The sequence below is a fragment of the Podarcis cretensis genome (assembly GCF_951804945.1).
Source record: "Podarcis cretensis genome assembly, chromosome: 8".
Taxonomy (NCBI): Eukaryota; Metazoa; Chordata; class Lepidosauria; order Squamata; family Lacertidae; genus Podarcis; species Podarcis cretensis.
Genome location: NC_137177.1, coordinates 34,993,760 through 35,020,767, shown reverse-complemented (window position 1 = coordinate 35,020,767; position 27,008 = coordinate 34,993,760). Strand labels below are relative to the sequence as shown.

The 27,008-nt window shown below is 46.1% G+C and overlaps 1 protein-coding gene and 2 long non-coding RNA genes across 19 annotated transcripts in view; 1 reads left to right on the top strand and 2 right to left on the bottom strand.

Moving 5' to 3' along the window:
* MACF1 (microtubule actin crosslinking factor 1) overlaps positions 1-25,295 on the top strand; it is a 302,261-nt gene extending 276,966 nt beyond the window's left edge. For 9 of the 17 annotated variants that reach the window (XM_079988586.1, XM_079988573.1, XM_079988574.1 and 6 more), the window contains 23 exons: positions 131-259; positions 865-1,038; positions 1,745-1,900; positions 3,657-3,863; positions 4,113-4,232; positions 4,339-4,508; positions 5,064-5,223; positions 5,668-5,862; positions 6,117-6,245; positions 6,339-6,482; positions 7,213-7,401; positions 8,554-8,671; positions 9,416-9,579; positions 10,845-11,007; positions 11,353-11,507; positions 12,587-12,661; positions 13,435-13,452; positions 16,384-16,501; positions 17,089-17,157; positions 19,675-19,886; positions 20,476-20,586; positions 22,456-22,579; positions 23,559-25,295. In XM_079988586.1, coding sequence (XP_079844712.1) covers positions 131-259; positions 865-1,038; positions 1,745-1,900; positions 3,657-3,863; positions 4,113-4,232; positions 4,339-4,508; positions 5,064-5,223; positions 5,668-5,862; positions 6,117-6,245; positions 6,339-6,482; positions 7,213-7,401; positions 8,554-8,671; positions 9,416-9,579; positions 10,845-11,007; positions 11,353-11,507; positions 12,587-12,661; positions 13,435-13,452; positions 16,384-16,501; positions 17,089-17,157; positions 19,675-19,886; positions 20,476-20,586; positions 22,456-22,579; positions 23,559-23,815 — 3,357 coding nt within the window. In that variant the 3' untranslated portion in view covers positions 23,816-25,295. The remainder of the gene's footprint in view (positions 1-130; positions 260-864; positions 1,039-1,744; positions 1,901-3,656; positions 3,864-4,112; positions 4,233-4,338; positions 4,509-5,063; positions 5,224-5,667; positions 5,863-6,116; positions 6,246-6,338; positions 6,483-7,212; positions 7,402-8,553; positions 8,672-9,415; positions 9,580-10,844; positions 11,008-11,352; positions 11,508-12,586; positions 12,662-13,434; positions 13,453-16,383; positions 16,502-17,088; positions 17,158-19,674; positions 19,887-20,475; positions 20,587-22,455; positions 22,580-23,558) is intronic. The other 8 variants (XM_079988577.1, XM_079988575.1, XM_079988581.1 and 5 more) reach the window with 5 other exon arrangements.
* On the bottom strand, positions 17,147-19,828 carry LOC307222983. The gene is made up of 3 exons (XR_013841932.1): positions 19,692-19,828; positions 17,647-17,685; positions 17,147-17,276 (listed from the first exon to the last, which is right to left on the bottom strand). It is a non-coding gene; the product is annotated as an uncharacterized lncRNA (long non-coding RNA).
* Positions 20,817-24,754, bottom strand: LOC307222984. Its single transcript, XR_013841933.1, has 2 exons — positions 24,648-24,754; positions 20,817-22,403 (listed from the first exon to the last, which is right to left on the bottom strand). It is a non-coding gene; the product is annotated as an uncharacterized lncRNA (long non-coding RNA).
* Positions 25,296-27,008: the final 1,713 nt, after the last annotated feature.

Sequence of the window (27,008 nt, the reverse complement as noted above, 5' to 3'; positions counted from 1 at the left end):
CACTACCCCAAAATGTATTTCTGTACTTTTGGTTTTAAAAATCCTGGTACCTCCCGCTGAGGTTTCCAAAACCATCAGAGTGAATTGCTTGTGCTCTTCAGTCCAGCATGTGCTTTGTGTTTCCTTGCAGGCTCAAGGTTTCCATGGTGAAATTGAAGACTTCCTCCTCTGGCTCACGAGGATGGAAAACCAGCTGTCTGCCTCCAAACCGACAGGTGGGCTGCCAGAGACTGCTCGAGAGCAACTGAATGCCCACATGGTGAGTTGTGATCGCCGAACTGATGCCTGGAATGAATGGCCCCTTAATATGGGAGGGAAGGATAATGTGCATCACAGGTGGGAGGTGAAATACCTAAAAGGGAAAGCGCCAGAGAAAAAGGAATGGGGGGAAGGCTTGGTTAGCTACATTCCAGCTTACAATGCACAGCTGTATCTACCTAAGGTACTTGTGGATGTTCCATGTTGTTGCAGTCACTCAGCTATCAGCTGGCATCAGCAACCCTGGACCACCACAAATGTGAAGTTTTTATACGTAAGGTTGTCACAGAGAAAAATGTGTGCACAGTCAGGTGTAAAGATTATTCACCAGTGGGAACCTTCCCCCTAAGTTTTGAAGCCACAAACGGGAAGGGTGAATTTTGTAGGCGTAGCTGCACACCACATGCTTAGAGTAACATGAAGCGTTGGCCCTGGGAAGCTGGACTTGGCAGACAACCCCCAGAGCCAAGTGCACCTGGCAAACAGCAGAAGCAATCTTCACACACAACTGTGCTATTAGGTCTTGCCTATGCCATGTGAACCCCCATGTCAGGAAAATTTGTCCTGCAAAGCATCCCTTGTTTACGATGCCTCTGTGTTGTGCAGGAGCTCTATGCCCAGTTCAAAGCCAATGAGGAGGTCTACAGCCAGCTCCTGGCTAAAGGGAGGCTGATGCTCCTGAGCCGTGATGATTCTGGGTCTGGATCAAAGACAGAGCAAAGTGTGGCTCTCTTGGAGCAGAAGTGGGGCCTCGTCAGTATGAAGATGGAGGAGAGAAAGGTAATGTGCTAGGAGGGGTGGGGGTGTACCCATCACCAAATCACTGTACTCGCATTTGCATGGTGCAGAGCAGGGGACTCTTGTGTGAATTCCACACAATCCCTAGCTTGCGCAGGAAAGCGAGGCTCTGCGCACGTGGAGCTTCATACAGAGGAACTCTTGGGACTTGAAGTGGTATTAAAGAGGTGTGTGTTTGAAAAGGGAGTGAAGAGAGAACCTTGCTTTGGTTTTAATCCAGCTGTTTCACAATTCCATTATTGGTAAATTGTGATGGTCCCATAGAGCAGGTGCCTTCCGGCTGTTCTCGGACTCCCAGCCCCCATGAGCCCCAGCCAGCATGGTCAATGGTCAAGGATGATGGACACTGTGGTGCAGCAGCATCCAGAGGTTACCACATTGGCTGCTCCCCCCCCCCCACTATGTGGTCTCTTCTTGTTCTGATGCTTTTTGTTGGAAGAGAACCTGGTTCCAGAATGGCTTGGATGAAGGGGAAGAGTTATCAACATTTGAAATGTGACCTGTTAATATGCAAGTCACGTTCATCGGTTGGACTGAGAAGGTCCAGCCTAGAAGGAGTCTCTCATTTATTACACAATTGTGGTCTTTGTCTCAGAAGCCAGCATTTGTGAACTTTGGCTGGTGCTCCTTTCTTTCTGCCTTTTGTGCTCATTCTGCTGCTTTTCCTCCCCCTTCTTTTAAAACTCAGTCCAAGTTGGAAGAGGCCCTCAGCTTGGCAACCGAGTTCCAAAATTCCCTACAAGATTTCATCAACTGGCTCACCCTTGCAGAGCAGAGCTTGAATGTTGCTCCTCCACCCAGCCTCATGTTCAACACAGTGCTCTCACAGATAGAAGATCACAAGGTAATGATGCTCACCTGGGTGTGCATGTGTGCATTGAGGGAGGCTGGGGGGAGCTATCTGACTTGAATAGTGAAGCTGCCAAAAGGTAGAGAAAAACTTAATTATTTAAAATAGCTGTGGAGTATTGAGAGAATTCAATTAAGGTTCTATAATTGTATCATAGTCACAAATGCTCGAAACTTGAGAAATAAAATAAGAGCTAGATAATATCTTCTGTCCACAGCAAGAATAGACAATAAGCACTTCCACAAGAACAACAATAAACAATGCCTAGGTATAGCAGTCAAATAAGGAAAGACTTTAAAATTAAATCAGGGAAATATTCCATCATAGGTGTTTTCAAATAACCAAGTTTTTGAAACTGCAAGATAGATAGATATTAACATATAATAAAGAGCAAAGGCTGTCATCATGCTGCAGTTTGCTTGGCTGCCAGTAGGTGGCACTGTGACCTACAGCATGATGGCAGATTTCCGAGAGCTGCTGGGCATTGGCGGTTGAGAAGAAGGGAAGCAGAAGAGGGAAGTTTCTATGGTCCAGCTAAGTCGTGGAGGAACTGTCAGGACAAGCTGGGGTAGCTCCCCCAAAACTCCTGCTCTTTTGCTGCTGCTTGCCTAACACCAATGATGCCATTTCAGCACCAACGGAGGAAAGAGAGAAACAGAGGCAGGTGGGCACCCCAGGCGAGCTGCCTAGAAGTGGGCAAGGCAGGGCAGCTCCCCAGCAACCATCCCACTCTGCTACCACCCACTACTGCCCTCTTCTTTGCCTCTTCCACTGAGGTTGCAACAGCAACTTTGGTGCGAGGCAGGCAGTATGAATAGGAGGGTTGGGAGGATGTCTAAAGCAAGGAGGCATTGGCAAGTGGCAGTAGCACAGCCGTGTGTGTGTGTACGTGTACACACACAATCATAAAGTATGAAGCATTAACAAATTAATAATCTGTAATATTAAAAATGTGACTTAAAATCAGTTAATAAAAAATAACTATCAGTTGTATTCTACTAACTTGTACGCAGAGTACACCTATTGGAACTAGTGGTCCTAAGTTAGTCAAGGCCATTAAATTCAATGGGGTCTAGTTTGAGTAAAAGTTCGTTGACTACTGTTGGTTTCTGCTCTCTTCACTGTGCAGCGAAAGTGCTTGTCACGAGACAGGTGTTTACATTCCACAGTCTGTTGCTGTTGGGTTTTTCTCACGGAGAAGCTTTTACTTTTACTACAGTGGTACCTCGGGTTAAGTACTTATTTTCTTTCCGGAGGTCCGTTCTTAACCTGAAACTGTTACTTAACCTGAAGCACCACTTTAGCTAATGGGGCTTCCTGCTGCCTCCATGCCGCTGAAACACGATTTCTGTTCTCATCCTGAAGCAACATTCTTAATCCGAGGTACTAGTTCTGGGTTAGCGGAGTCTGTAACCTGAAGCGTATGTAACCTGAAGCGTATGTAACCCGTGGTACCACTGTAGTTCCCTAAAACAAGTGATGGGGCTTGTGAGATGGGTCAGATTATTCATTTGTTGCAGGTAGGGAACTGGAGGCTGTGTGTGTATGTGGCTCACTCATGGCTACCCAGTCAATCTGTGGCCATGGCAGGCCCCAGCCTAGTCTTGGGACTCCCTTGCCAGCCGTAGTGACTACAGTTGAGCTTTGTGCCATCTCACCTTGGAACAAAACCTCCATCCCAAATGGCCTTCCCTGCATTATGTGGTGCCTAAGAGACCCAGGAGAGTAGCTTTCATTTTTTCCTTGTCAGGTGTTTGCCAATGAAGTGAACGCCCACCGGGACCAGATAATTGGCCTAGACCAAAGTGGAAACCAGCTGAAGTTTCTCAGCCAGAAGCAGGATGTGGTCTTGATCAAGAACCTCCTGGTCAGTGTCCAGTCACGCTGGGAGAAGGTCGTCCAGCGGTCAGTGGAAAGAGGGCGGGCTCTGGACGATGCCAGGAAGCGGGCAAAGCAGGTGAGGAACAATCCTTTGTAGGCTAGAAGCCAGGGAGGCAAAAAGGGCATCAGCTCAGAGCTACAAAATACTTCTGTTCCTCTTGGGCTCATTGAGGGCCATTGGCGTATTAGGCATTGTTTGCAAAAGTATGAAATGTGGGTCAGGTGTTAGGGGGTGGGGGTAGGTGAAAATTGGCAGTGAGTAGTGGAGTTGGAGAGGCATGTGAATTCTAATAATAAATTAAATGGAAAAAATTAATCTTCATAGTTCCATGAAGCTTGGAAGAAGCTGGTTGACTGGTTAGAAGATGCAGAAAATCTCCTGGATTCTGAGCTTGAAATTTCAAATGATCCCGACAAGATCAAACTGCAGCTCTCTAAGCACAAGGTTAGAACTGCATGTGAAACAGTTCCTTTGCTTCTTGTGAAATTATCTGTAGTCACTGGCCTCATTCTCAACATATGTTTTGGGCGGGTTTACTTGGGAAAATCAGGAGTTCCAAAAAACCCTGGGTGGCAAGCAGCCTGTTTATGACACCACGATCCGGACAGGAAGGGCCCTGAAAGAAAAAGCTCAGTTCCCAGATGACAACCAGAGCCTGGACCATCTCCTTGGGGAAGTCCGTGACAAGTGGGACACTGTCTGTGGCAAATCGGTGGAAAGGTGAGTGCCTGAAAGGGCTTCCTAACAGGTAACATCCTGTAGTAAGTTGAGGTGCCTGCAGGTCCTACAGGGGGGTGTTAGAAGCCAGCTTTAAGTCACCTATTTGGATAGGGTGTGAGGGGCATTTATCAGCATCAAGACCTATATTTGACCAGTTTGTATACTGCCTGCACATCCAGTCAGAGCAGTGCAGGGGCCTTAGCTAGGTTCCTGCTGGATTTGCTGTGGATGCTACTGGATTCTCCCAGGCCCTTGCTGGTAATCCACACTAGTCTGTTCTTAATGTATTTGCTTTGGATTCCCCCCCTCTTTATTATTATCATTGTGTAGTTCTTGGTTTTATTGTAATTTTTACATTGTGCTGTACACTGCTTTATGGTTTTTAAATGCAACGCCATGTAATTTGTTTTAATAAATAAAACACCTTAACACACCATTTTTTTTAAGGTGTGCCTAAGGCTGTGATTACGCCACATTTATTATGGTGCCCAAGGAGGTGGCCAATTGAGGGGAAACTGCAACACCCACTCACCCCTGCATTTTTCATTTTTACAGGCAGCACAAACTGGAAGAGGCCCTTCTGTTCTCTGGCCAGTTCATGGATGCATTGCAAGCTCTGGTTGACTGGCTGTACAAGGTGGAGCCCCAGCTGGCCGAAGACCTGCCTGTCCATGGGGACCTGGACCTGGTCATGAACTTAATGGATGCTCACAAGGTAACGGCTGCTGGGGGACAGAGCCATCCATTTGGAAGCCACGTCACACTGTGTAAGCCTCAATGTGTTGTGGACTAAGGCAGTGAACTGGAGTCCCTGTCAAAATGTACTTGAGTTTCTAAGTTTTAAATCTCACCCTTCATCCCAAAGGGAGCCCAGGGCATCTAATATAAAAGAATACAAATATAAAACAATAACGCATGAAAATGTTTAAAATATCATTTGGAACGTAATTAAAAAATGAGAGCAGTTAATACCTCCAGAGTTTTGAAAAGTGCAAGGCCATTAGAACCAAACTGCCTTTTAATGAAGATATACTTGCAAAAGGTCCAAGATTGGGTTTACAGGTCTCCAGATAACTATCAAAAAACAAACTTAGTGCTCTTTACAGGGGTGGAGAGCTTGGAGAAAGAGAGTGCAACTATGCTCTGTTCCCCTTGATAGGTCTTCCAGAAGGAGCTTGGCAAGCGAACAGGCACCGTCACGGTTCTCAAGCGCTCAGGCCGGGAACTTATTGAGAACAGCCGCGATGACACAACGTGGGTGAAAGTGCAGCTGCAAGAGCTAAGCAACCGCTGGGACACCGTCTGCAAGATGTCTGTCCTGAAGCAAACTCGGTTGGAGGAGGCCCTGAAGCAGGTGAGAGACGGGAGCAGGGTGGCATCTTCTGCAGCTTGCACATCTCTTTGGTCCATACCAGCCCTGTGACTCTGTTGTATCTATTGCTCCACCCCTTTTGCCCACCACTGGTGTGTGTCCCCCTACCCCAGAAAGTTCCCTGTGAAGGAAAGTGGCCCTTAGGCTGAGAAGAGTTTCCCATCCCTGCTGTACGGCAACTCAAAAGGCCTTTGCTCCATGGGGAAGGGTTCACTGGTGCTGTTTCTCCTTTCCAGGCAGAAGAGTTTCGGACTGCTGTCCATCTTCTGCTGGAGTGGCTCTCTGAAGCTGAGCAGACCCTCCGCTTCCGGGGAGCTTTGCCCGACGACGCAGAAGCGCTGCAGTCACTCATCGATGTCCACAAGGTGGGTAGCTGTTCAGAAGAGGGGAAAGGCGGGAGTCTGAGTGGATTGCCAGGCAGCCAGGCTGAGCTGTTGTGCCTTTGCCCTTTGCTGCAGGAGTTCATGAAGAAAGTCGAAGAGAAAAGGCTGGATGTGAACTCCGCTGTGGGGATGGGGGAGGTCATCTTGGCTGTTTGCCACCCAGACTGCATCACCACCATCAAGCACTGGATCACCATCATCCGAGCTCGGTTTGAAGAGGTGAGTCACAGAGGCCTTTGCTCTGCCTCTCAGCAGCTGCAGCCAGCAGGAATGGAGCTGAGAGACTTAATAATTCTATGACTGTATAAGAATAATAATGCATTTTGAATCCCCTTCCCACCTTGCTTCAGCTGCTGTGATATCTTAGAAGGTTCATGACAATGCTGGCTACTGAGATGAGAGGAGCCAGCTACAGAATGTATAAATTCACTGCAGTTCCTAAAATGCTTAGGTAGAGGCGCTTTTGTTTTGATTTGATTTTTTGGAACAAGCAAGAGCTTTTTATTTATTTAAATGAAAAAAAATTACTCCACTTTTTGAATGAACCTTTTCGGAGTAGCTTGTGAATAAACATAATATGATAATTGCATAAGAACATACAGCATACCCTTAATATTTTTTCTGTATACTCCCTCCAACTTCAGCTTAAAACATTTTTAAGTCTTCTCCCTTAATCTAGATTCTAGACTATTTTATCATTGGCACCATTAGTACAAGTTCGCTCTTGGTGCCCTAAGTTTGTAGTGTTAGTAGGTTGTAGAGCTTGCAGGGTAAAACACAAGATCCAGGTGAGCTAGAGAAGGGGAATGCAAAAGTGAAGAAGATGCTTAGGCAAGGGAAGGTGCGAGTAACCCGGAAAGACATGCCACTCCATTCCGCTGCCTTCCCTCCCTGCAGAGATACCTCTCGTTTTCTGCCAACTACCCTCCCTGCTTTTCTCCTCTGCAAGGTTCTCACATGGGCAAAGCAACACCAGCAGCGGCTTGAAGCAGCCCTCTCGGAGCTGGTGGCCAATGCAGAGCTGCTGGAGGAGCTCCTGGCATGGATTCAGTGGGCTGAGACAACGCTGATTCAGAGGGACCAAGAGCCAATGCCGCAGAACATTGACCAGGTCAAAGCCCTCATTGCAGAGCACCAGGTAACCCTGCCCTGGTTGGCTCCCTCTCTGCCACCTTCCAGAAAAGAGCATGCTGTGTGTTTGATAAAGTTGTTCACAGTGGCTTTAAAGTGAAACAAAGCTCCTGACTTCATTCTTCCTGTGTGTGAGCTTGCACTGCTTTGGTTTTGCCATGGAGTAGGACTCCACGTGCCTGTAAGCTTAGAGCAGAATGAAGGGTCATTGTCTTCCCCTTCAACTCCTACTGCTTAGAGGCACTCTGACTGGTGCCCCCACCCCCAGTCCTGGCTCACCCTCTTTTCTTTTGACATCTAGTGGGCTATATATATATCTAGCCCAGCCTTTCAGACTACAGCTCCCATCAGCCCCAGCCTTGGCGCAGGGGAGTTTTCCCTAACCTGCTGCTGCAGATGTTTTGGACTCCCAGCAGCTGCGCTGGTTGAGGCTGATGAGAGTTGTAGTTCAAAATGGCCACATTGGCTGGGGTTGATGGGAGTTGCAGTCCAAAACAGCTGGAGGGAAGACTGATTTAGCAGTGTCATGTAAGAACAAACAATGTGGCATTAGATGCAAGATTTGGGTTCCTAAGAATTTGGTGCTTAATTTTGAGAGTGAGGTACTAAGTTCCTAATCCCTATGGTGGCAAAGATATGCTTGAAGGTACATGGGCAACGGCTGGTGAAATGTTACTATCCAAAGAGGAGATTGAATAAGAACAAGAGCCAATCTGGTGTAGTGGTTAGAGTGTTTGGGCTAGGGCCTGGGAGATGATGGTTCAAATCCCCACTCGGGTAGCCTAACCTACCTCACAGGGTTGTTGTAGGGTTAAATAGGAAAGAATATAAATGTGATAAATATTTATGTATCATGTACTTGTGTATGGCCTTTTACCTGTACATCTCAGGGCAATTCACAACATAAAGATACAATAAAATAGAAAATACAACATAAAAAACACAAACTGCATAACAAAAATAAGAGCAAAAACAAACCAATAATCCCCCCTCCCGCAACACATTTAAAAGTGTATCAGATGTTAATCAGCCAAAGGTGCTTTGAGTTGTTTGGGGATAGGACTGCTTACATTAGCAAAAGGACAACATTTAGCTGCATAGTAACAAAATGCTGCACTCTTCTTCTACCTCTAATCATCCTTCCTACTGCATTTTCCAGTCCTTTATGGAAGTAATGACCCGAAAGCAGCCAGATGTGGATCGCGTCACAAAAACATACAAGAGGAAAGCCACAGAGCCGGCTCATGGACCTTTCATTGAGAAATCCCGAAGCAATAGTATGTTGGCAACCCTTTGGGCAAATTTTAAATATTTCGGGCCTAATTCATTTAGGGCTTTAAACACTAATAAAAAGCATCTTGAACTGGGGCTTGATGAAGAAATAAGTACTGTATATGTGCTCAGGAACACTCCCATCATCATTGGCATTATGATTATTACTTTTATTATGATAATTACTGATGCTACTGCTACATATTCCATGGCTGAGACCAGTCTTTAAAACAAAAGTCTGGGCTGTAGCTCTGATGTGCCTTGGCTCAGATGCAAGCTTGTGGTGACTTTCTGCACCTCCTTGGACCAGGATGGGCAGCCTTTGGCCTAGTTTCATAAGCCCTTGGTATGCAATCATTTCAGGCCTCAGGAGTCTGTCCCAGCAGCCTGCTGGGCAGGGTAGGAAGAGGCATGAGAGAGCAGTGGGGGGGTGGTAGAGAGAAAGGGAGGTGGCTCCGCCTACCGCTGGCTTTAGCCCTGCCCACAATCAGCATGTGGCCCCCAGGGGAACACAGCCCTTGTCAGGAAACCTGCTACCTGTCCCTGTCTTCAAACGCCCCATGCAGACTGCAGGGTTCCTGTGAGTTGATATGATCTTAGTGAAGTTTCCAGTTTCATCTGCAGGAGGAGAGCTCAGCATTTAGTTCCTGCCTTTCTTCCTGTGCCCCTTCCCCATAATTTTTTCATTACGCCCCTTCGCTCAATTTCTGCTTTGTTTCCTCCCTGTCCCTGTCTTTTTTTCCTCTCAGGAAAATCCCTGAACCAGACAGCCCCACCCCCAATGCCAATTCTCTCCCAGTCGGAAGCAAAGAACCCGCGCATCAACCAGCTTTCAGCCCGCTGGCAGCAGGTGTGGTTGCTGGCGCTCGAGCGGCAACGCAAGCTCAACGATGCCCTGGATCGGCTGGAAGAGGTAACCACTTTCCCTTTTTCATGTGCACAAGGAACCCCTTCCCAGCACGGAAAGCAAAGCCCCAGCTGAGAGAAGCTGGGTCATGACGGTGTAGCAGTTCTCCCAAAGGCCCGGCTTCCAGGGGTTCTGTACAGAGCTCTCTTCCTGTTGGGAGCAAAACGAAGGTGCTCCTACCAGTTTCCAGCTACAGGAACTGTAGCTTCCTGGTTTTCTTGATGGTGCGCCTCACTTTCCCTTCAAAGGAAAGTTGGTGGGTGGAAGCTTGTATATAGCCTTTCCATCTCCCTTTGGGGAAAGGAGGTGAGTGCAGTGAGGCTGGAGCAGGGGAAGGCAAACTGCTTTCTCATTTCCTTTCCCAAACTGGCCCTGCTTTAAGGCTGCTTTTCAGGGTCTGCAAGTCTTCACCACATTTCCTGTTTCCCTCTTGGTGCTGTGGGATGTGCTTGTTGGGGTGAGCAAGCCTAGGCAGGGGCCTCACCTATCCCTGCCCCCTAAAAAGGAGAGCAATATCTTGGTAGTCTAGCAGCTAAACCACTTCATGATTGTTTTGTCTTGTGTAAGCTAGAAAAATGACTGGTTTTTAATTTATTCTATGCCACTATAATAATAATTACTATTTCTGTGCCTCTATTCATATATGAGTTCACAGTCATTTACAATTTGATAATGCCAGCTAGATAATTAGCGAAGGTAATACCACTGAGGTAAAATAGGTAATGCAAAGAAGTCTGTACAACAGCAGCAGTGCCCAAAATAGAGAGCAGGGCAAAGAGGCAAGTGTAGAATTTGTATCTTGACTGCTTTCCTCCCAACCACGCTGCTTTCGGGGAACCAGGTCCAACTTTTCCAGTCCTCCATAGCCCTGTTCAGGCATTACTCACTAAAAGACGAAGAAGAAAATGGGATGGGAACTGGCAGGGCATACTTTTAGTCCACCCCAAATCCATGCAATTGCTCTTGGCCCATTTCCCTTGGTGCACAATTAAGAGCCCTGGTAAAACAGGATTCTCAGTTGCACAGGAAGCCATTAGATGGCTTCTCCAAATACAAACATTCACCCTAAAGACGTGAGGGGCCAGGGCTAAATGCACAGCCCCACTGTACCCCTTCCTTATTTTGGTGAGTTTAGTGTCAAGCAGGCAAATCCTACACTTTGAGAGAAGAGAGAGCTGTGCTGTTGCCTCCTGCATCTTAGGAGATGTAAATATTTGTGGATCCTCTTTCCAAGTGAGATGTGAAACACCCTTTCCTCTTCCCTTCTCCAGTTGAAAGAGTTTGCAAACTTTGACTTTGATGTATGGCGGAAGAAGTACATGCGCTGGATGAACCACAAGAAGTCACGTGTGATGGACTTCTTCCGGCGGATTGACAAAGACCAAGATGGGAAAATCACCCGGCAGGAGTTCATTGATGGCATCCTGGCCTCCAGTAAGCCCCCTAACTCTTTTAATGCTTAAAGCGCTTTCAGCTGCCTTTACCTGCAGACTTAGTTTTTCCCCCAGATTGAGAAGCAGGAAGCAATTCCTGCTTAATGTCAAGCAAACAACCCTGCCTGCAAGAAGAGCCATTGTGGTGCAGTATAGTGTAAAAACTGTAATAAAAGTAATAGTGGTTAGAGTGTCGGACTAGGAACTGGGACACCAGGGTTCAAATCCCCACTCAGCTGTAAAGCTCACTAGGTGACCTTAGGCCAGTCACTGCCTATCAAAGATGTCTGACAAATCTTGCATTTGGGATCGGTAATGGAGTTTCCATTTGTTCTCTCCCATTCAGAATTCCCCACTACTAAATTGGAGATGACCGCGGTAGCTGACATCTTTGACCGTGATGGGGATGGTTACATTGACTATTATGAGTTTGTAGCTGCTCTGCACCCTAACAAAGATGCTTATCGGCCAACAACAGATGCAGACAAAATTGAGGATGAGGTAAGACATTTTGATAAGGCAGCAGGGATCCAGGAGCTATGGAAATAGTTAAGCTGTTTCAATCTCACACTGCTCTGCAAGCACCTAGGATGCAGTTGGTGCTGTAAGTTGTGGAAGGATGCCTGCTTAATCTTCCTGCCCCCCTCCCTTTAAAGCCCACCTCTTCCAGAAAGCCTTTGGCAAAACCACTACCTGGTCTCCATGCCCTAATTCAATAGCCCCACATTTTTCTCCTGCTATCCTCCCTTGTTACTTATTTTCTAGCTTGTAGGCACCTTGAGAAAGGGACCTGTTTTCTCATACTTTGCAAAGCACCACTTGCATGGATAGTGCCATAAGAATAATCATAATAGTCACAAGTGCCAACCTTCATTTGCTCAGGGCTGTCACATCTCTTTTGCATGTAAAAAGTCAAGGAATCAAAATTCATGAGAGTGAGAATTTGAGTCAAGAAGTGAGAGACTTTGCCAATGCAGTAACATCCAGGTGTGGAACCCCCTCTACTCTAAAGTTCAGCTGGTGCCAACCTTTGTTAAATTCCTAGGCCAGCTGGAGACCTTCCTCCTCCTTCTCCAGGCCTTCTACATTTTACATATGTAGCTGCAGAGTTCCAGAGAGTTGCTATAAAAAACAGTGGGAGTTGTTTTCATGGTGATAATTGTATTTTATTGCTTTGTTATATTTTAACTTCTTGCAACCCACCCTAAGATCATTTGTGATGACAGGAGGGATATAAATCTTTAAAATATATAGTAGAACGGGATTTTGAATCCTATCTGGGGAAGGTAGTGTGGTGCAATAAGTAGACCCTCAGACTTGTTCCACTGGGGTCTTGAGTTAAAATCCTTCCTATTCAACCATGAAGCTCACCAAAACAGCCATAGTCCAGTCAGCACTAATCTTCCTATCCTCACAGGGTTGTGATAAAGATAAATTGGGACAGTACTGCCCACCTTTTGCCCTTTGTGGTTTTTCAGTAGGGACTGTCTTAAAGTAAAAACAAAAACCTTTCAAACCAGTTGGAGAGCTTTCCTATAGTTTAGCCTAATGGAATCTCTTCTTTTCTTTCTACCCAACAGGTGACCAGGCAGGTGGCTCAGTGTAAATGCGCAAAGAGATTCCAAGTGGAGCAGATTGGAGAGAACAAATACCGGGTAAGCTGAAGGGGGCTTTGCTTGCATTGACAGCTTGGGGGGGGGGTTCCCTCTGGCAGCCTGATGGTTTCATTGTAAAGGGTTGAAAAAAAAGTTCTCTAATTTCATTGTGGACCCCCATTTCATTTTGTGGCAGGGAACTCCATGATTGACGGGGCGGGGGGGGGGCAGGAAGTGTTTCCTTTTGCCTGTTTTACTTTCCAGCCCTGTGTGTTCCTCTGAGATTTAAACATAGTCCTTCTGAAAATGCTCATGGGCAACTTCTGTGCTGCTTCTGTTTTTGTCTCAAGTTCTCAGAGTCTTCCACTGGCAATAGAGCCATCTAGCTTAGCTTCCCCACGTATCTGAATTGCGTGCAATTTTAGCTGAGGTGCAAACAATCTGAGCAGCCACTTCTTGGTGGCTGCATTTTTAAGGAACAAAGTGGGGGTTATAATTATCACTTGGGTTGGCAAAATGTCTTGAGCTTGCCCTGAATTTAGCACAAGAGCGGAGTGTGTAAAATAACCAGCACTGGCCCTTGTCACATTTTTTAAGTGTACAAGATCTTTGGCTTGCTTCGTTAATATAAGTATGTATAAAAGGGAAGTACCAAAATGTGACATTTAGCATGCTGAGTAATGTTGAGTATACACATCAGTGGTACTTGTGGTTAACAAGACATTTTTCATAGTGATGCTCTGTTAATGCTGCTCAATGTTTTTTGTTCCCTCTCTCTCTCTCCCTCCCTCCCTCTTCTCTCTCTTTCATTTGTACTTTCTTCTCCTTTGTAGTTCTTCCTCGGCAACCAGGTACAGTGTGCCTTGCAATGCTGTCTCTACATCCTTTTATAGATTGTTTCCCTTAAAAGAATCGCATGTGTTGTCCCTTTACAAACTGATATTTTCATTGCTATGGGTGGTTGTGCTGGTGTGGATGCTGTGGTAAGAGCTTGTCTGTATTAACAGCCAAGATTCTGGTATACAGTGACATAATGATCAAGGAATGGAATGGAAGCAACGCTACAAATGTGCAAATGCACCCATAGTGACAGACACACACATGGGCACTCACAGAGGAACTTTCATGTGTTTTGTGTGCCAGACACTTTTTTAGAAAATTGAAACTCTTGGTAGTGAAGCAGCCTTCGCCAACTTTGTGCCCTCCTGATGGTTTGGACTGTGACTCCAATCAACCCCGATTGTGCTAGTTGGGACTGATGAGAGTTTCAGCCCAACTATCTGAAGAGCACCATATTGGCAAAGTCTGCTTTAAAATAACTCATATTTGACTTCTTGTGCAACTAAGCTGGAAAACTGTGCAGGCAGGACTGAATGCCTCAAAACTGGCTAAGTCAAATTGGCTTAACTTGAACCAGGCTGTAGCCCTTGAACCAGTCTCTGAAGCCCATTGTTCAGCCATAAGATGTATTAGAGCACAATCACAGTTTGATTCTGTAAGCTCAGCCATAGTCCCACATATCTGAGAGATGTAGAGAAAGGATTCCCATTGGAGCTGAACACTGCATAATCCTATGATTTCAGAACCTGCCACATGACTTTGCTGGTGGGGGATTGATGGATATTTTCAATCACTAGCAACTGAGGCTATGCTGTTAACCACCAAAATAAAATATCCAAAACTGACCAAGGGCACATAGAGCAGAACATACTGTGCATGCAAATCCATACCCCTGAGGCATGTGAATAGCAAGCTCATTGAGCTAATTATCATTTCCATTGTGTACCTTCAGATTTCTAATATACTTGAGGCAAGAAGACACATTTTTCTTGCAGCTCCTCACAAGTTTGGTCCTTCTGCTGTAACATCAGAGCAAGATACCAGCAGGATACCTAGTTCTCTTGGTTCTTCCAGGAGGTGTAACTTCTGTGCCTCTTTCACAGAGTTGAAATTCTTGCAATGTATTCTGTATACCAGTATCTGGATGCCTTCCAATTAATTTTCCACCGCTTTTGGAATGCAAGCGCTGAATCCATTTGGATAATTTCCTTCCATAATTAGCACTAAAGCTTCAAGCCATCTGCATGGATCGTGTCAAATAACTCGAGGCTTCAAGAAGATAAAATGAAAAAAATGCTTCTCATTTCCTCCTGCATAATATTTAGCCAAATCATAACTCCAGAGGGAGTTTCAGCAATGCAGAGAAGAAATACATTTTAAACTTGTTTTGTGAGATACGTTCTGCCCCTCTGTTGATAATATGGTAGGAAACTAATGTCTTCAGTGCCTTAATTTTGCTGGACAGGGTGGACTGTTTTTACTTCAAATGAGCCCTCAAAGCCTAACGTTATAAAAAGGACTTGAATTTCCTTGAACTGGTAGGAAAGAGCACAGTTAAAGTCTTGCTTGTTCAGAAAATCAGATGGTGAGCCAAAAACAGAGAGAAGGTCCATGCAACTGATTGTAGTTACCTTCCCTCACTTTGTAATGTAGAAATGGGAAATTCCTCACCTGTAAAACATGACCTACTTTACCATGAGGGTGATGACAATTAAGGGCAGTGAAAAAGATTCATATAGCACTTGGCATTTCCAGTTTGCATTATGGATGTTGATCTTTGCAGAGCAGATTTCTAGTGAGGCAGGACATACTGTTTGGTCCATTGGTCAAGGCTTCAAATTGTGGAGATGTCATACTGCTAGTGGTCATTTCAGCAAATGTATTTCTGATCCTTAAGGCTACCACTTTGCAGGTTTGCACATCTCTGGCTGCTGCAATTAACTCTTCTGCGTGGTGGTGGGGATGTCATGTACCATGAATTTTATGGGTCTTCAGATCTGGTGAAGGGCTTCTCTCCTTTTTGATGAGAGTGATTGGTGGGATTCCGTTACTGAATTTCATGTGAATTCCAGTTGTCCTCTCTCCAGAAATGAACTGTATCAAGACTGGCATGTGGCTGAATTCGAACCATGCTCTAAACAACACCCCCCCCCCAAGTCCTTTGTTGGGAAATTGCTCAAAAGTTTGAAGTTCTGGCTTTATTTCATCTTCCGCATAACACAATGGTTACAGTTGGCCCAGAGACAAATGGGCAAGCCTTTAAGGGAGCACAATAGATGTGCAAACACTGCAGAGGAGTTATTTCTTGGGCACTACCTCACCCTGAGTCCTCTTTGGTCCGCCTGGTCCATAGCATAGCCTGGTCCATAGCAACTGTCTAGCCGATGATCTCCAGGGCAGTCTCTGGCAGGAAGAGAGAAAAGGCCTTTCCCATCACCTACTGCTTGGCTGATTCATTTTAACCTGAAATGCTTCCAGGAATGGGCTATGGGGTCTTTTGAGCACAGAACAGGTGCCCTGCCACTGAGCTGAGGTAGCTCCAGCAAACAAGGGTGCACCTCCTTCATTTTCATTTAGTTATAATTAGCAGTGCATTAAAATGGATCCACTCTGGTTTTATTAACATCATCATCATCACCATTATTTATTCATATACTGCTTATAGACTTCTAAGTGGTTTACAAAGCATGAAAACCAGTTATACAAACATTTAAAATATAAACATCCATAATAAACCCATTTAGACATTTAAAAAATTATATTTCTTAAAAGCAGCTAGTAGGTTCAGGAGAGAGGCCCCAGTGTCAAAGCCCATCCTGCTGCAGTCCCTCTCCTGAAGCGGCCCTGAGCTGCCACCTTTCTTTTTTAATTGCAAGGTGTCTTTTGGGCTCTTTTGTGGGTGCTCATCTAAACCATTTCCCCCTCTGCTGCTCCCTCCACAGTTTGGCGATTCGCAGCAACTGCGGCTGGTCCGTATCCTGCGTAGCACAGTCATGGTTCGCGTTGGTGGAGGATGGATGGCCCTGGATGAGTTTTTAGTGAAGAACGATCCTTGCAGAGGTAAGAAATGGAGAGTGATTCTTAACAAACTTGGGGCTCTTAACCTCCCCCAGTGTAAGGCTGTGAGGTGTCTGCCATTAAAAGTGAGTGGGCCAGGACCACCCAGGGAGCCCAGCCCAGCCCAGCAGGAAGTCTTCTTGAGGTCAGTCAAAAGATCAGCCTAGCCAAGGACTTCTTGAGGAGGGTGACCTGTGTTGATGAGTGGGAGAGAAGTGCCAGTGAGGTTCTGTATTGCAAACACCATGATATCTTGGGCAGACCCTAGTCCATCCTGAATGTCAGCATAAGTACCAATAAGTACTTGACTAGGACTTCCTATGTAACACTCACATGTTGGGGGGAGGGGAGAAGTAGAATCCATCAGAGCCCCCACCCTCCCACCCACCTCTTCACATCTGTGGGCTGAGCTCTCTTCTCGTACCCTTTCCATTTTTCCTCTAAAATGGCTGCCCTGCATGCCAGCCAGCGTGTAAGAGACTTCTCCTTGCCTTTTTCCTCCTCCTCCTCCTCCTCCTCTTTGACCCCCACTGCTGTTTGTTTTTCCTGCTCTATCTTTTCTTTGTATATATGTATTTTCTTTATTCTAGTTCACCACCCGGGAAGTAAAATAAAACGCTCTGATTCCAGCTCTTCGATTGCCAGTCAGTCTCCGATAGGTTGGCGGTTTTTCTTGGCTTCCTCTCACTACTACTACTCCACTTGTTGGGAATGGCTTTGCTTCTCTAACCTGCCTTGATCTTCCCCATCATCCCCTCTGGCCCAGAATAGTACTTTGCTGTAGTGAAGGGCATGGGGTGGGGGCAGAGAGACAAAGACCTTTTTATTTTTTTTATTTTTTTTGCTGGTTTGGGCTGAAAGCTGCAAGTTGAGTAGGCTTCACAGCCCCTGCCTCATCTTGTTCCTGTCTGTCACATTGGCCCTGAAATCACCATTCACTTTTTCCCAGGGGTTGCAACATGTATCCTCTGCACCAGCTTATGCTCGCAGCAGCCTTGATGGGTTCAGCTGAGCAAGAGCAGCTTGCCCCGAGTGAGGAGCAGGGATTTGGGCCCTGGTTCAACACCAGACTAGCTTCCTTTCTTGCCTTGTCTGCATCTCCCTCAATCCCCCCAAAAAATCCTCCCCTTTTCTATTATATCATTTACCTTTTCTCCTGGAAATTGCCTGTAAGTAAATATGGTGTTCTGTAAGACAAAAGGCTGATGTTAGAGGCTTGTGAGGGAATGGCTACCCACCCAACCCTCCAGCCTGCAGTTTGGGCCCCCTTCCTTTGAAGACAGGTTATTCCTTTTGGCCTGTGGCTGTTGGGTGGCCATTTTCCCCTTCCCTCCCATGATAGTTTGTCTGAATGCGGCTGCATGCTGCCATGTTGTAAAACATCTGGGATAGTCTTCGCAAGTCAGTGCTTTCCAGATGTTTTGGACTATAACACTCATCATTCCCAGCTAGCATGCACTATGAAAGATGGGACTGATGGGAGTTGTAGTTCAAAGCATCTGAGGGCCTAGGGTTCAAGAAAGCTTCTCTAGGATTTGTTTCATGATTGCCTCTTGGTACTGCTGATTCTTCCGTTCCTGGTGCTGCTCTTGAGCACTCCTGCTAGGCGTCCGCAGATTGTTCTGACGCAATCCTAGGGGTGCTTCCAGATGGGGGTTTATCATGGAATCAGCGCTCCTGATGCATGCAAGTGTTTTACAGAGTCCACACAACATTGTTAGCATCAAAAAGCCAGCTTGTACCAACTCTGAATTTGATCTTACTGGGGAAAATCTGATAAATATATATATAAACCCAGTTACCAACAACCCACTTGCGGTATCTCAATAGCTCGTTTGCAAGCTAAGCCCCTCTCTGGAAGTCCCCTTGGCAGCTGCAATTGCTTGTCTTGGGGTGGATAATGTGTGAAATCTCCAGCTGCCCCTTTTTCTGCCTGGCAAGGCTTTATGCATGGTGTCTTGCTCACTTAACAAAACTGCTCCTTGCTGTGTGTATCTGTTTGTTAGGTTTGTTGCTGTTTTTCCTGTAAAACAAGAATATGCTCGCTGTTTTGCTATGAAGCAGGTGGTATAATTGCAGAGGAAGGAAACTGAAAATTGGGGAAGGGGTGTATCTCAGTGGGAGAGCAACTGCTCTGCCCGCAGGTGGTCCTAGGTTCAGTCCCCGATGGTATCTCCAGGTAGGGCTGGAAGAGACTCCTGCCAGAAATTATGGAGAGCTGCTGCCGGTCAGTGTACGCAATGCTAAGCTATGGGGATCAATGATCTGACACAATATAAAGCAGCTTCCTATGTTCCTGTATCCTGGTTGCAAATTTTAAGTCAGGTTTATTTCCTTCCATTTCTTGAGAATCAGGTGAAAATGAATTGAGAGCTCTTTGGACGACACTTTGTTTCCCAGACCTCTTGCCACATAAACTTAGCTAAGTGTGCTGTGCCAGCAGCTGAGCAAGCTCTGCTTTGGGTCAGCAAGCTTCCCACAGCTGGGGGGGGGGGTGTCATAGAATTGTAGAGTTGGGAGGAAACCCAAGGGTCATCTGTTCACCCCCGCAATGCAGGAATCTTTTGCTCAGTCTGGGGCTTGAACCCACGACCTTGAGATTAAGAGTCTCATGTTCTGCTGACTGAGCTATTCCAGAATTCTTTGGTGCTGAACTGAGACTGGGTAAAGGAGAATCCCCCCACTCCAGAGGATCCTTCACTAGCCTGTAAAGCAGATTGTACAGAAGGACGTGAGTAATAGATGGCGTTGGTGGTATAGACGAGACGGGCGCTGTCTATACGTGCTTAGAGGTTGCATATCTGAGTCCTTTCAAAAGTGTATGGACTTGCCCTGGTGCAGGCTGAAACACCACTGCTCTGAATGATGTTTGTGGTGGGGGCTTCTATATGAGCTACAGAATGCTCCTAGATCTTCCCCCTCCTAGGAAGACTTTTCCTCTCTATCCTGAGACTTTTAAGCTGCTGCTGGTGTAGCAAAGTGAGAAGACCAAGGGGTCTCTCTCACAGAAAATTAACTGGAAGGAGGAGGAAAGAATCCAAAGCACACCCCAGCAAGCCTGCACCAGGGAGTCAGAAGCATCTGGCTTTGCCTGGCTTTGCCATCTGTTTATATTTCAGTCTCTGGTTTCTTTGGCTTTTTTTTCTTCATGTTTTATGGTGGTTCCTTTCCTACAGCTCGAGGAAGAACTAACCTTGAACTTCGAGAGAAATTCATTCTCCCAGAGGGAGCTTCTCAGGGAATGGCGCCATTCCGGTCCAGGGGGCGCAGGTCAAAGCCCTCCTCTCGGGCAGCCTCCCCAACGCGGTCCAGCTCGAGCGCCAGCCAGAGCAACCACAGCTGCACTTCGATGCCCTCCTCCCCAGCCACACCTGCAAGCGGGACAAAGGTGAGAGGGCTTCTTTAACCATTAAAAATGGCTTCTGTCACTCAGTTGCTCCAGGACAAGTACAGGACTCTGAGTGTCCATTGGGGCCTGTCCACAGAGGACAGAACTTTCAGGGTCACTCAAACATTTATTTCTGCCCACGATGACAATGAAATGCTGTCACATCCAGGTGGGTAGAGTGAAATGGCGGAGTTCCTCTTCCCCTCCCCTCCCCTCCCCCAAATTACACCTGTCTGTTTGTTTCTCATTTTAATTTTTGGGCCATCCCTGGCTTGTTTTCTTGGCTTCTGTGATCCTGAGAGTTTTTCTCCCACGGCGCTTGGCCTGGGTGAGATGGCCACGTTGGCAGTGGGCACAGAGCACAACCCCTACTTGTGTAACTCTCATCTCGTCGCCCATTTTGTATGTTTCCTTTCATTACCTGTTGGGTTTGTTTTTTTAATTTTATTTTAGGGTTTATTTACTTTTCTGTTTTTATTTTCCTTCCATCCTGTACACCTCCCTCCCCGCCCCATCCCTCCTTTCCTTTCACTCCCTTCCCCCTTCCCTCCCTCTCCCTCAATTTCTCTTTGGATTTTCCATTTCACAGACTCCGCATCACTTCACTCGCAGTTATGACAAACCCTGGTTGGTAAACAGCAAGGCAGGTACCCCTTTGAGGGGCTACGATAATGCTGACCTCCACCTGTCTGCTTCTGAGGTAGAGTATGGCTTACATGGGCCAGTCCCTGTTGCAAAAGGAGGAGCCCCCTTGGCTTCCTTTTCCCCTCTCTTAATGCTTTCCTTGTTATAACAGCGCTTGATAACACCTCTTTCCATGCTAGGGCTGCTGCTGTGTTGCTCATGGGGCTTCTAACTCTGGTCTCTTAAAGACAAAAAGATTTGTTCTTCGAAATACTTTTTCAAAACCAACAGAACTTTAACACACAGTTTGCAACCAGTTTGTGTTGAAACAACAAACATTTTCCCAGGAGTTCAAAGTGAGAAAATCTTTCAAGTTTTGGGCTGTTTTAGAACATTAAATGAAAGAGATATGATAGAGGAGGATATCACTTAAAAGTCAGGAGTCATGAATAAAACAGCCGAGTTAACACTTTGAAAATCCGTGCCTGTGCCTGTATAGAAACCCCTCAGATTGTCATCCCACATACGATGCAGGTGAGAATGTTGGGAGGGGAGAAGCTTTTTAGAAACATCTGCCTGGCTGCTCTTGGAGGTAGGAGGCTGGGTTAGATGGACATCCTTTTCCCTCCCTCCCTCCCACCAGGGCAGTTCTTACAGTCATGGGAATGTAAGTCCCAACCAAACAGGAGGAATGGGGGTGGTATTAATGATGGGCTACCGGGTTGGTGTCCATATAAGTTGCTCAGACCTGAAATGATTGTTGCTTCAGTTTGCTTTTCTCCAACTGGGTGCCCTCCAGATGTCTTAGATGACACACTGTGCTGGTGATCAGAGTCATACTCCAAAATATTTGGAAGGCAACAAGTTGGTGAAGCTGTTTTCGGAACATAGGATGCTGCCTGAGTCCATCTAGCCCAGTGTTGTCAACACAGGCTGGCAGCAGCTCTCCAGAGTCTCTGGCAGGAGTCTTTCCCAGGCCTACCTGGAGCCGCTGTTGGGGACTGGGCCTGGGACCTTCTGCATGTGCAAATCATGTGCTTTAGATTAAGCATTTCCCTGCTTTGCGCCGCTAGAAAGGCAGAGACAGTTGGTGCACCAGCAATGGACTCCCTCTTCACATCTATTGCTTGGAAACTGGAGTGAGTTGGGAGGATGCTTTTTCCTCCAGTTTTTCCTCCCACTGAAATAGTAGCTGGCATCCTACTCTGCACCTGCTTTAAAGAGGCTGATGGGAGCTGCAGCTGTGGTGTCCAAAATGAGCAGGATCCCACCCACTCCAGTACCGAGCTGCTCTCTGTCCTGCTTCTTCCATGGGGCACAAGTAGAACAGTTCAGGGCCAAGTGGATCCCCTGCTCTTTCTAGACAGGGGTGTGATGACTTGGACTAAACCTCACCAAAGGTGCCTTCTTGCTGCTCATGCTCAAGTGCTCAGGAGCTTCTTTTCTGCCCTTTTTAGAGACGGCAAGGACAGGGGTCCAATTAATGAGCCTGCCATCCAGCGCTGGGTGGTAAAGAGGACTAATAGCAGCGAATGGCCTTCTTGGTGTGTCTTGTCTGTCTGCTTCTCTTCTTGGCCCACAGCACCTTAAAGGTCATAAGGAACATGGGGTGGGTGGGCAGGCAGCCCTGTAAATGTGTTCATGTCCACTAGCAGAAAGCAAAATGGGCAGGTGAAGAGCTGGATGTCCACAGAAGTTCCCACGTGGGACTTCTTGGCTACAGCAGTCACAATTCAGTCTTTCTGAGTTCTTGTTTATTAACTGTTGAGCCCCTCTGTGATTCATGGGGAGGGGACAGCAGGGCTTGATGCTCCTTCATTCCTTGTTGACCTTTAAGATGCAGTGGGGGCTGCAGTCTGGCTGCTGGAGTGCAGGGATCCTCTCAACCAGCACCTGTTTAGGAAGCAAATGATGACTGTTGAGATAAACGTCTCTTTCTCCCAAGGTTGTTCCCTCTTCAAGCAGCAAGCTGAAGCGACCCACTTTCCACTCCAGCCGGACTTCTCTCGCTGGTGACACCAGTAACAGCTCCTCGCCAGTGTCTTCAGGTGCCAAAACTAGTCGGGCTGGTAAGTGCCTTTCTGGAAGTGACACAGTCCCTGCTTGTATGCTGCATGTATTGCCTTTTCATTCTTTGTTTTGTAAATCACTTCGGGGCTTCCTTTGGTTGTGGGAAACAATGAACAAATTCAGTAAACTGAACAGGTCAACACAGGAGTGGGACTTGGGTCAAGGTGCTCTGAGTTTCAGCCTCTACTTCTGTTAGGTGGGATGAGTAATTCCAGCCTCCCTGATGAAGCTTACTTCCAGCGGGGGCGGGCTGGGGGCTTCTGCTGCTAACAGTCTTCACTCTGCCCTTGTAAGCCTCAAGTGTACTTGCAGCTGGTTTTCTGTGCTCTTAAGAGCATGACCATTTCTCTGTGTGCACCAGTCAACGGGTCAGAGCTATTGCAGGTGGCGCCAACTGGAAGTTCAGCACACTTTCACTATAGCCAATTCCATTTATGCAAAGTTTTATTATTTTAGCCCGCAACCCTGCCCCCACATAGCTGTGCATAAGCCCTATTGCACTCAGTGGGACTTCTGAGTAGAAATATATACAGGATACGCAGGAGCTTTTTGTTGAGAAATTAATAGCAAGTGAAATCCCCCATGCTTCAGTGATTCCTCCAAGACATAAGGAAGCCCACACATGACCCCGCCTGGCCACAAAGTGGAATGAAGCACCGATGATAATACAGCAACATCAGCTGACTGTCACCCCCACTGGCTGCGAGGCAGTTCCAGAGCAAGGGGTATCTCTAGAGAGTGTAGTACACTGAAATAGGTTCAGCTATGTTGTGGGGAGGGCCTGACTGCTCAGGCATCAACTGCTTGTGGTAGCTGTGAGAGCCGCCATTCTAGCACACACAGAGGATGTCTAAAGGGAAGGTGGCATCTAGCTGGAAAACAAGACGGGGGCTGCCCTCGAGGGACGGAGGAATAGCATATTGTAAGGCCTTCCTGGGCTTCCATGGTGGTGATGGACACGTCTGTTTTACTTTTCAGATCCTAAGAAAACAAGCAGTCGCCCTCAGAGCCGGGCAGGGAGCCGTGCCGGCAGCCGCGCCAGCAGCCGGCGGGGCAGCGACGCATCTGACTTTGACCTCCTAGAGACACAGTCAGCCTGCTCAGACACTTCCGAAAGCAGCGCAACGGGGGGGCAGGGCAGCTCCCGACGGGGCATGGCAAAGCCCTCCAAAATCCCCACCATGTCTAAGAAAGCGACCACAGCCACCCCCAAGACGCCAGGCCCCAAGAGATAATAATAAGACCCCATGCACACATCTACACATACACACACACAAAAAAAAAACCTGTGTCCATTTTTTAACCCTGCTTCATACATTGGATGTATATTTATTCTACATGGGAGAAATTATATTGTTAAAAGTGTAAAAGATTAATTGTGTTATGAAGCTGCCTTATTTTGTTCTGTTAATTTTCTTTTTTTGTAAGTTACTATTTTCATGTGAATATTTATGTAGATAAAACTTGCCTTCTGGTGACCTCCTTAGCGCTGGGAGGGCCCAGGGAAAAAAAATGAAATGTGGGAGAGAATAGAAGCAAGCAAAAGGTCAAGATGTGAAAATGTAAAAACAAAAAGTTAAAAAAATTATATAAATAGGATTTCTGTGCAGTGCAGGAAGTGATCCTGCTTTATCGTTTAGGATTATTTCCTAAATGCATCTTTATAAAAACTTAACTTGCTGTCTCAGCAAGGTAAATTATATTTAAAAGCAACACCTGAATATCCAGCAGTGTTCAAGGAATTCTTTCTTTCTCTCTCTCTCTCTCTCTTTTTTTTTTTTTGTAAATCATGGATACCTCAAAAAGAGAGAAATGTGAGGTGAATAGGATCTGGGGCTTCTGTTTCCAGTTTTTAAAAGAAATCATTGTGGTTTTACCTGAAGATAAAGTGGAGTAAGTTTGAACTAATAAATTTAAAAAAAATTGCACACACGCTACATACAAGTAAAGATGTTCACTAAAATGCTGTATTTAGCGAAATGAAAGTACTGTCAGCCGCTGAGCTTTTAAAGAACTAATACTATGTTTTCAATATTTTACACTTGAAGCTCTCCAGTAGCATCATACCTGTGTGGACGATGCCTGGGGTTGGGGCACACACAGCAAAACCTTTGAGCAGTGGAGCCAAAGAGGGGAGTTCCCACAAAACTTGGTTCTTCTCTCACATTGCTGTTAAAACAAAAAAAACTGACTTCACTTTTTAGTTCACGAACTGCTATTTAACTGCATTGTTTCCTATTTATTGTCTCAACTGGTTAATGCCACTTCTGACCATACTGACGTCCAAGAGGCCCCTCCACACTCCAGGGGAGAAGACGACGACAGAGCTGCCTTCAACACGCACAGGAGCTTGTTCTTGGGAATTTTAAAGCGCATCACCAGCAGCCCCACTTGTGCGCCGCCCCCTCTGCCCCCCAGCTCGCTTTTATATGATCATTTTTTCCATTGTGGAGGGGAGAAGAAGGGGAGAGATGTTTTAAAAAGTAAAGCCAACTTTGGGACAGTAAAGAAGGGGGAGGGGCAGGGAGTTGGGGGCTACTTGGTCTTCCTGTATTTATTAACTTTTGCTCTTTCCCCTGCTCTGACTGACCATATTGCTGTGTGATTCTCTCAGTTGGTTTAATTGAGCCAGAACCTGAAGCTCTACCAATGAATTGTTTAAAAAAAGAAGACACTTTTTGTATTAAAATTGCTTGCAGTAATAATAAAAAGAAACTTGCCTCTTTTTTATGCCATGGAAGAAGCCACTGGATTAGCATTAAGAGTACAGGTGTGTCGTCCCAGCCAATCACTTCTCCTCTGGCACAGAATAGAGCTGCCTGCTTTCTCTGTGATTATTTGTTCGAATGCAGTGGTTCCAAAACTCTTTTTGAGCCTCCGCTTCTGTAAGATCATGCCCTATAAAAAACATTCAGAATGACCCACTATGGAAGACAACAAAATTCAAAACAGTGACAATTAATTGCACATTTATTCAAAATTCAATTAAAACTATTTAGCTTAATTCAACAAAATTGATGAACTTCCAGTGGTACCAGCTTTCCAAACCCTTGCCTCTTACCAATCCCCTAGGTAATCCCACTGCCTCCCAGGGGGCAGTACCCCACCCCATTTGGGAACCACTTCCAAACCATAGAAACCAACAGATGTGTACCAGACAACCACAAATTATGGGCAAGTTAACCAGTCCACTGTCTCCTAAAGGGTCTCTGCAGTAAGAGAGACCAACTCACCATGCTCCTGGCTGTTGCGCTTCTAAAGGGATGATGTTCCATCTGCTCTGCCCTTTCAAAGCACAGGAGGGCAAGTTGCAGCAGCATTTGTTTTTGCTTTGTTATGTTGTGCAGTTGGGAAAATGGGGAAACTGGACATGTTAGGTAAATGTGTGTATGAAGCACTTAAATGACAGGCAGCATCAAGGACATGCGTACAAATGATAAAAGGATAGAATGTGCTCATTTCCATACTTAAGACTGCCGAAACCATATTAGGAGCCTGTGCAAAGCCCACAAGCAGAACAGGAACACAAGAGAACTCTTCGTGGTTTCCAGCAACAAGTATTCTGAAATATTACTGCTTCTTACCATGGAGGCAGAGCATTGTTGCAGTTGATAGGCTTGTCTATTAACTTGTCCAGTCCTCTTTTAAAGCCATCCATGTTGATTGACATCGCTGCCCCCTGTAGGAGTGAGTTCCATAGTTTAACTATGCATTATGTGAAGAAAGATTTTCTTTTTGTCTGTCCCAAACATTCCAACATTCAGCTTCATTAGATGTCCAAAAGTTCTAGTGTCATGAGAAGGGAGAAAAATATTCCACTTTCTCTATTATACTGCAGCCAATACAAAACACCTTGTCTGTGGTCTCACTAAGCCAATGGTGTCATGTTGTAATGGATGTAAAGATGGAAGTTTGCTGTTTCCACAGATAATTGGGCCCTGCTTTTTTTTCTTTTTGAGCAAAGCATTTGCATTTATGAACTTGAAATTGGCAACATGGGGTTTGGCAGTAATTACGTAGGCAATGATTATAGCAATATTCTTGTAATTTGGCAACCCTGCAAGTAAGTTGACACTGCCCTCCAGAGCTATGGAGTGCACACACTCAGTAACCCAATACTTCAATTAAAACATTGCTTTTTTTCTGGCTTTCTTGGAGCAATGCTACCGTCACAATTTCTCTGCCCTATAGAGACAGAAAGAGAACTTCAACAGGGGAGGAGAAGCAATTAGTGAGCCAATCCTTGAGCAGCGTTGGATCCTTCAGCCGGCTTCCAAAAGGGCAAGACCAGCTCACAACGCCTGTGTCCTGGCAACCATGTAAACACACAGGCCTGGAATCCAGAGCCACAACTGCCCCTTTTTAAATCAGTACAAATGGGGTTGTTCTTCCAGGGCCCAACATGGAACAAGCAAACAAAGTTGTCAG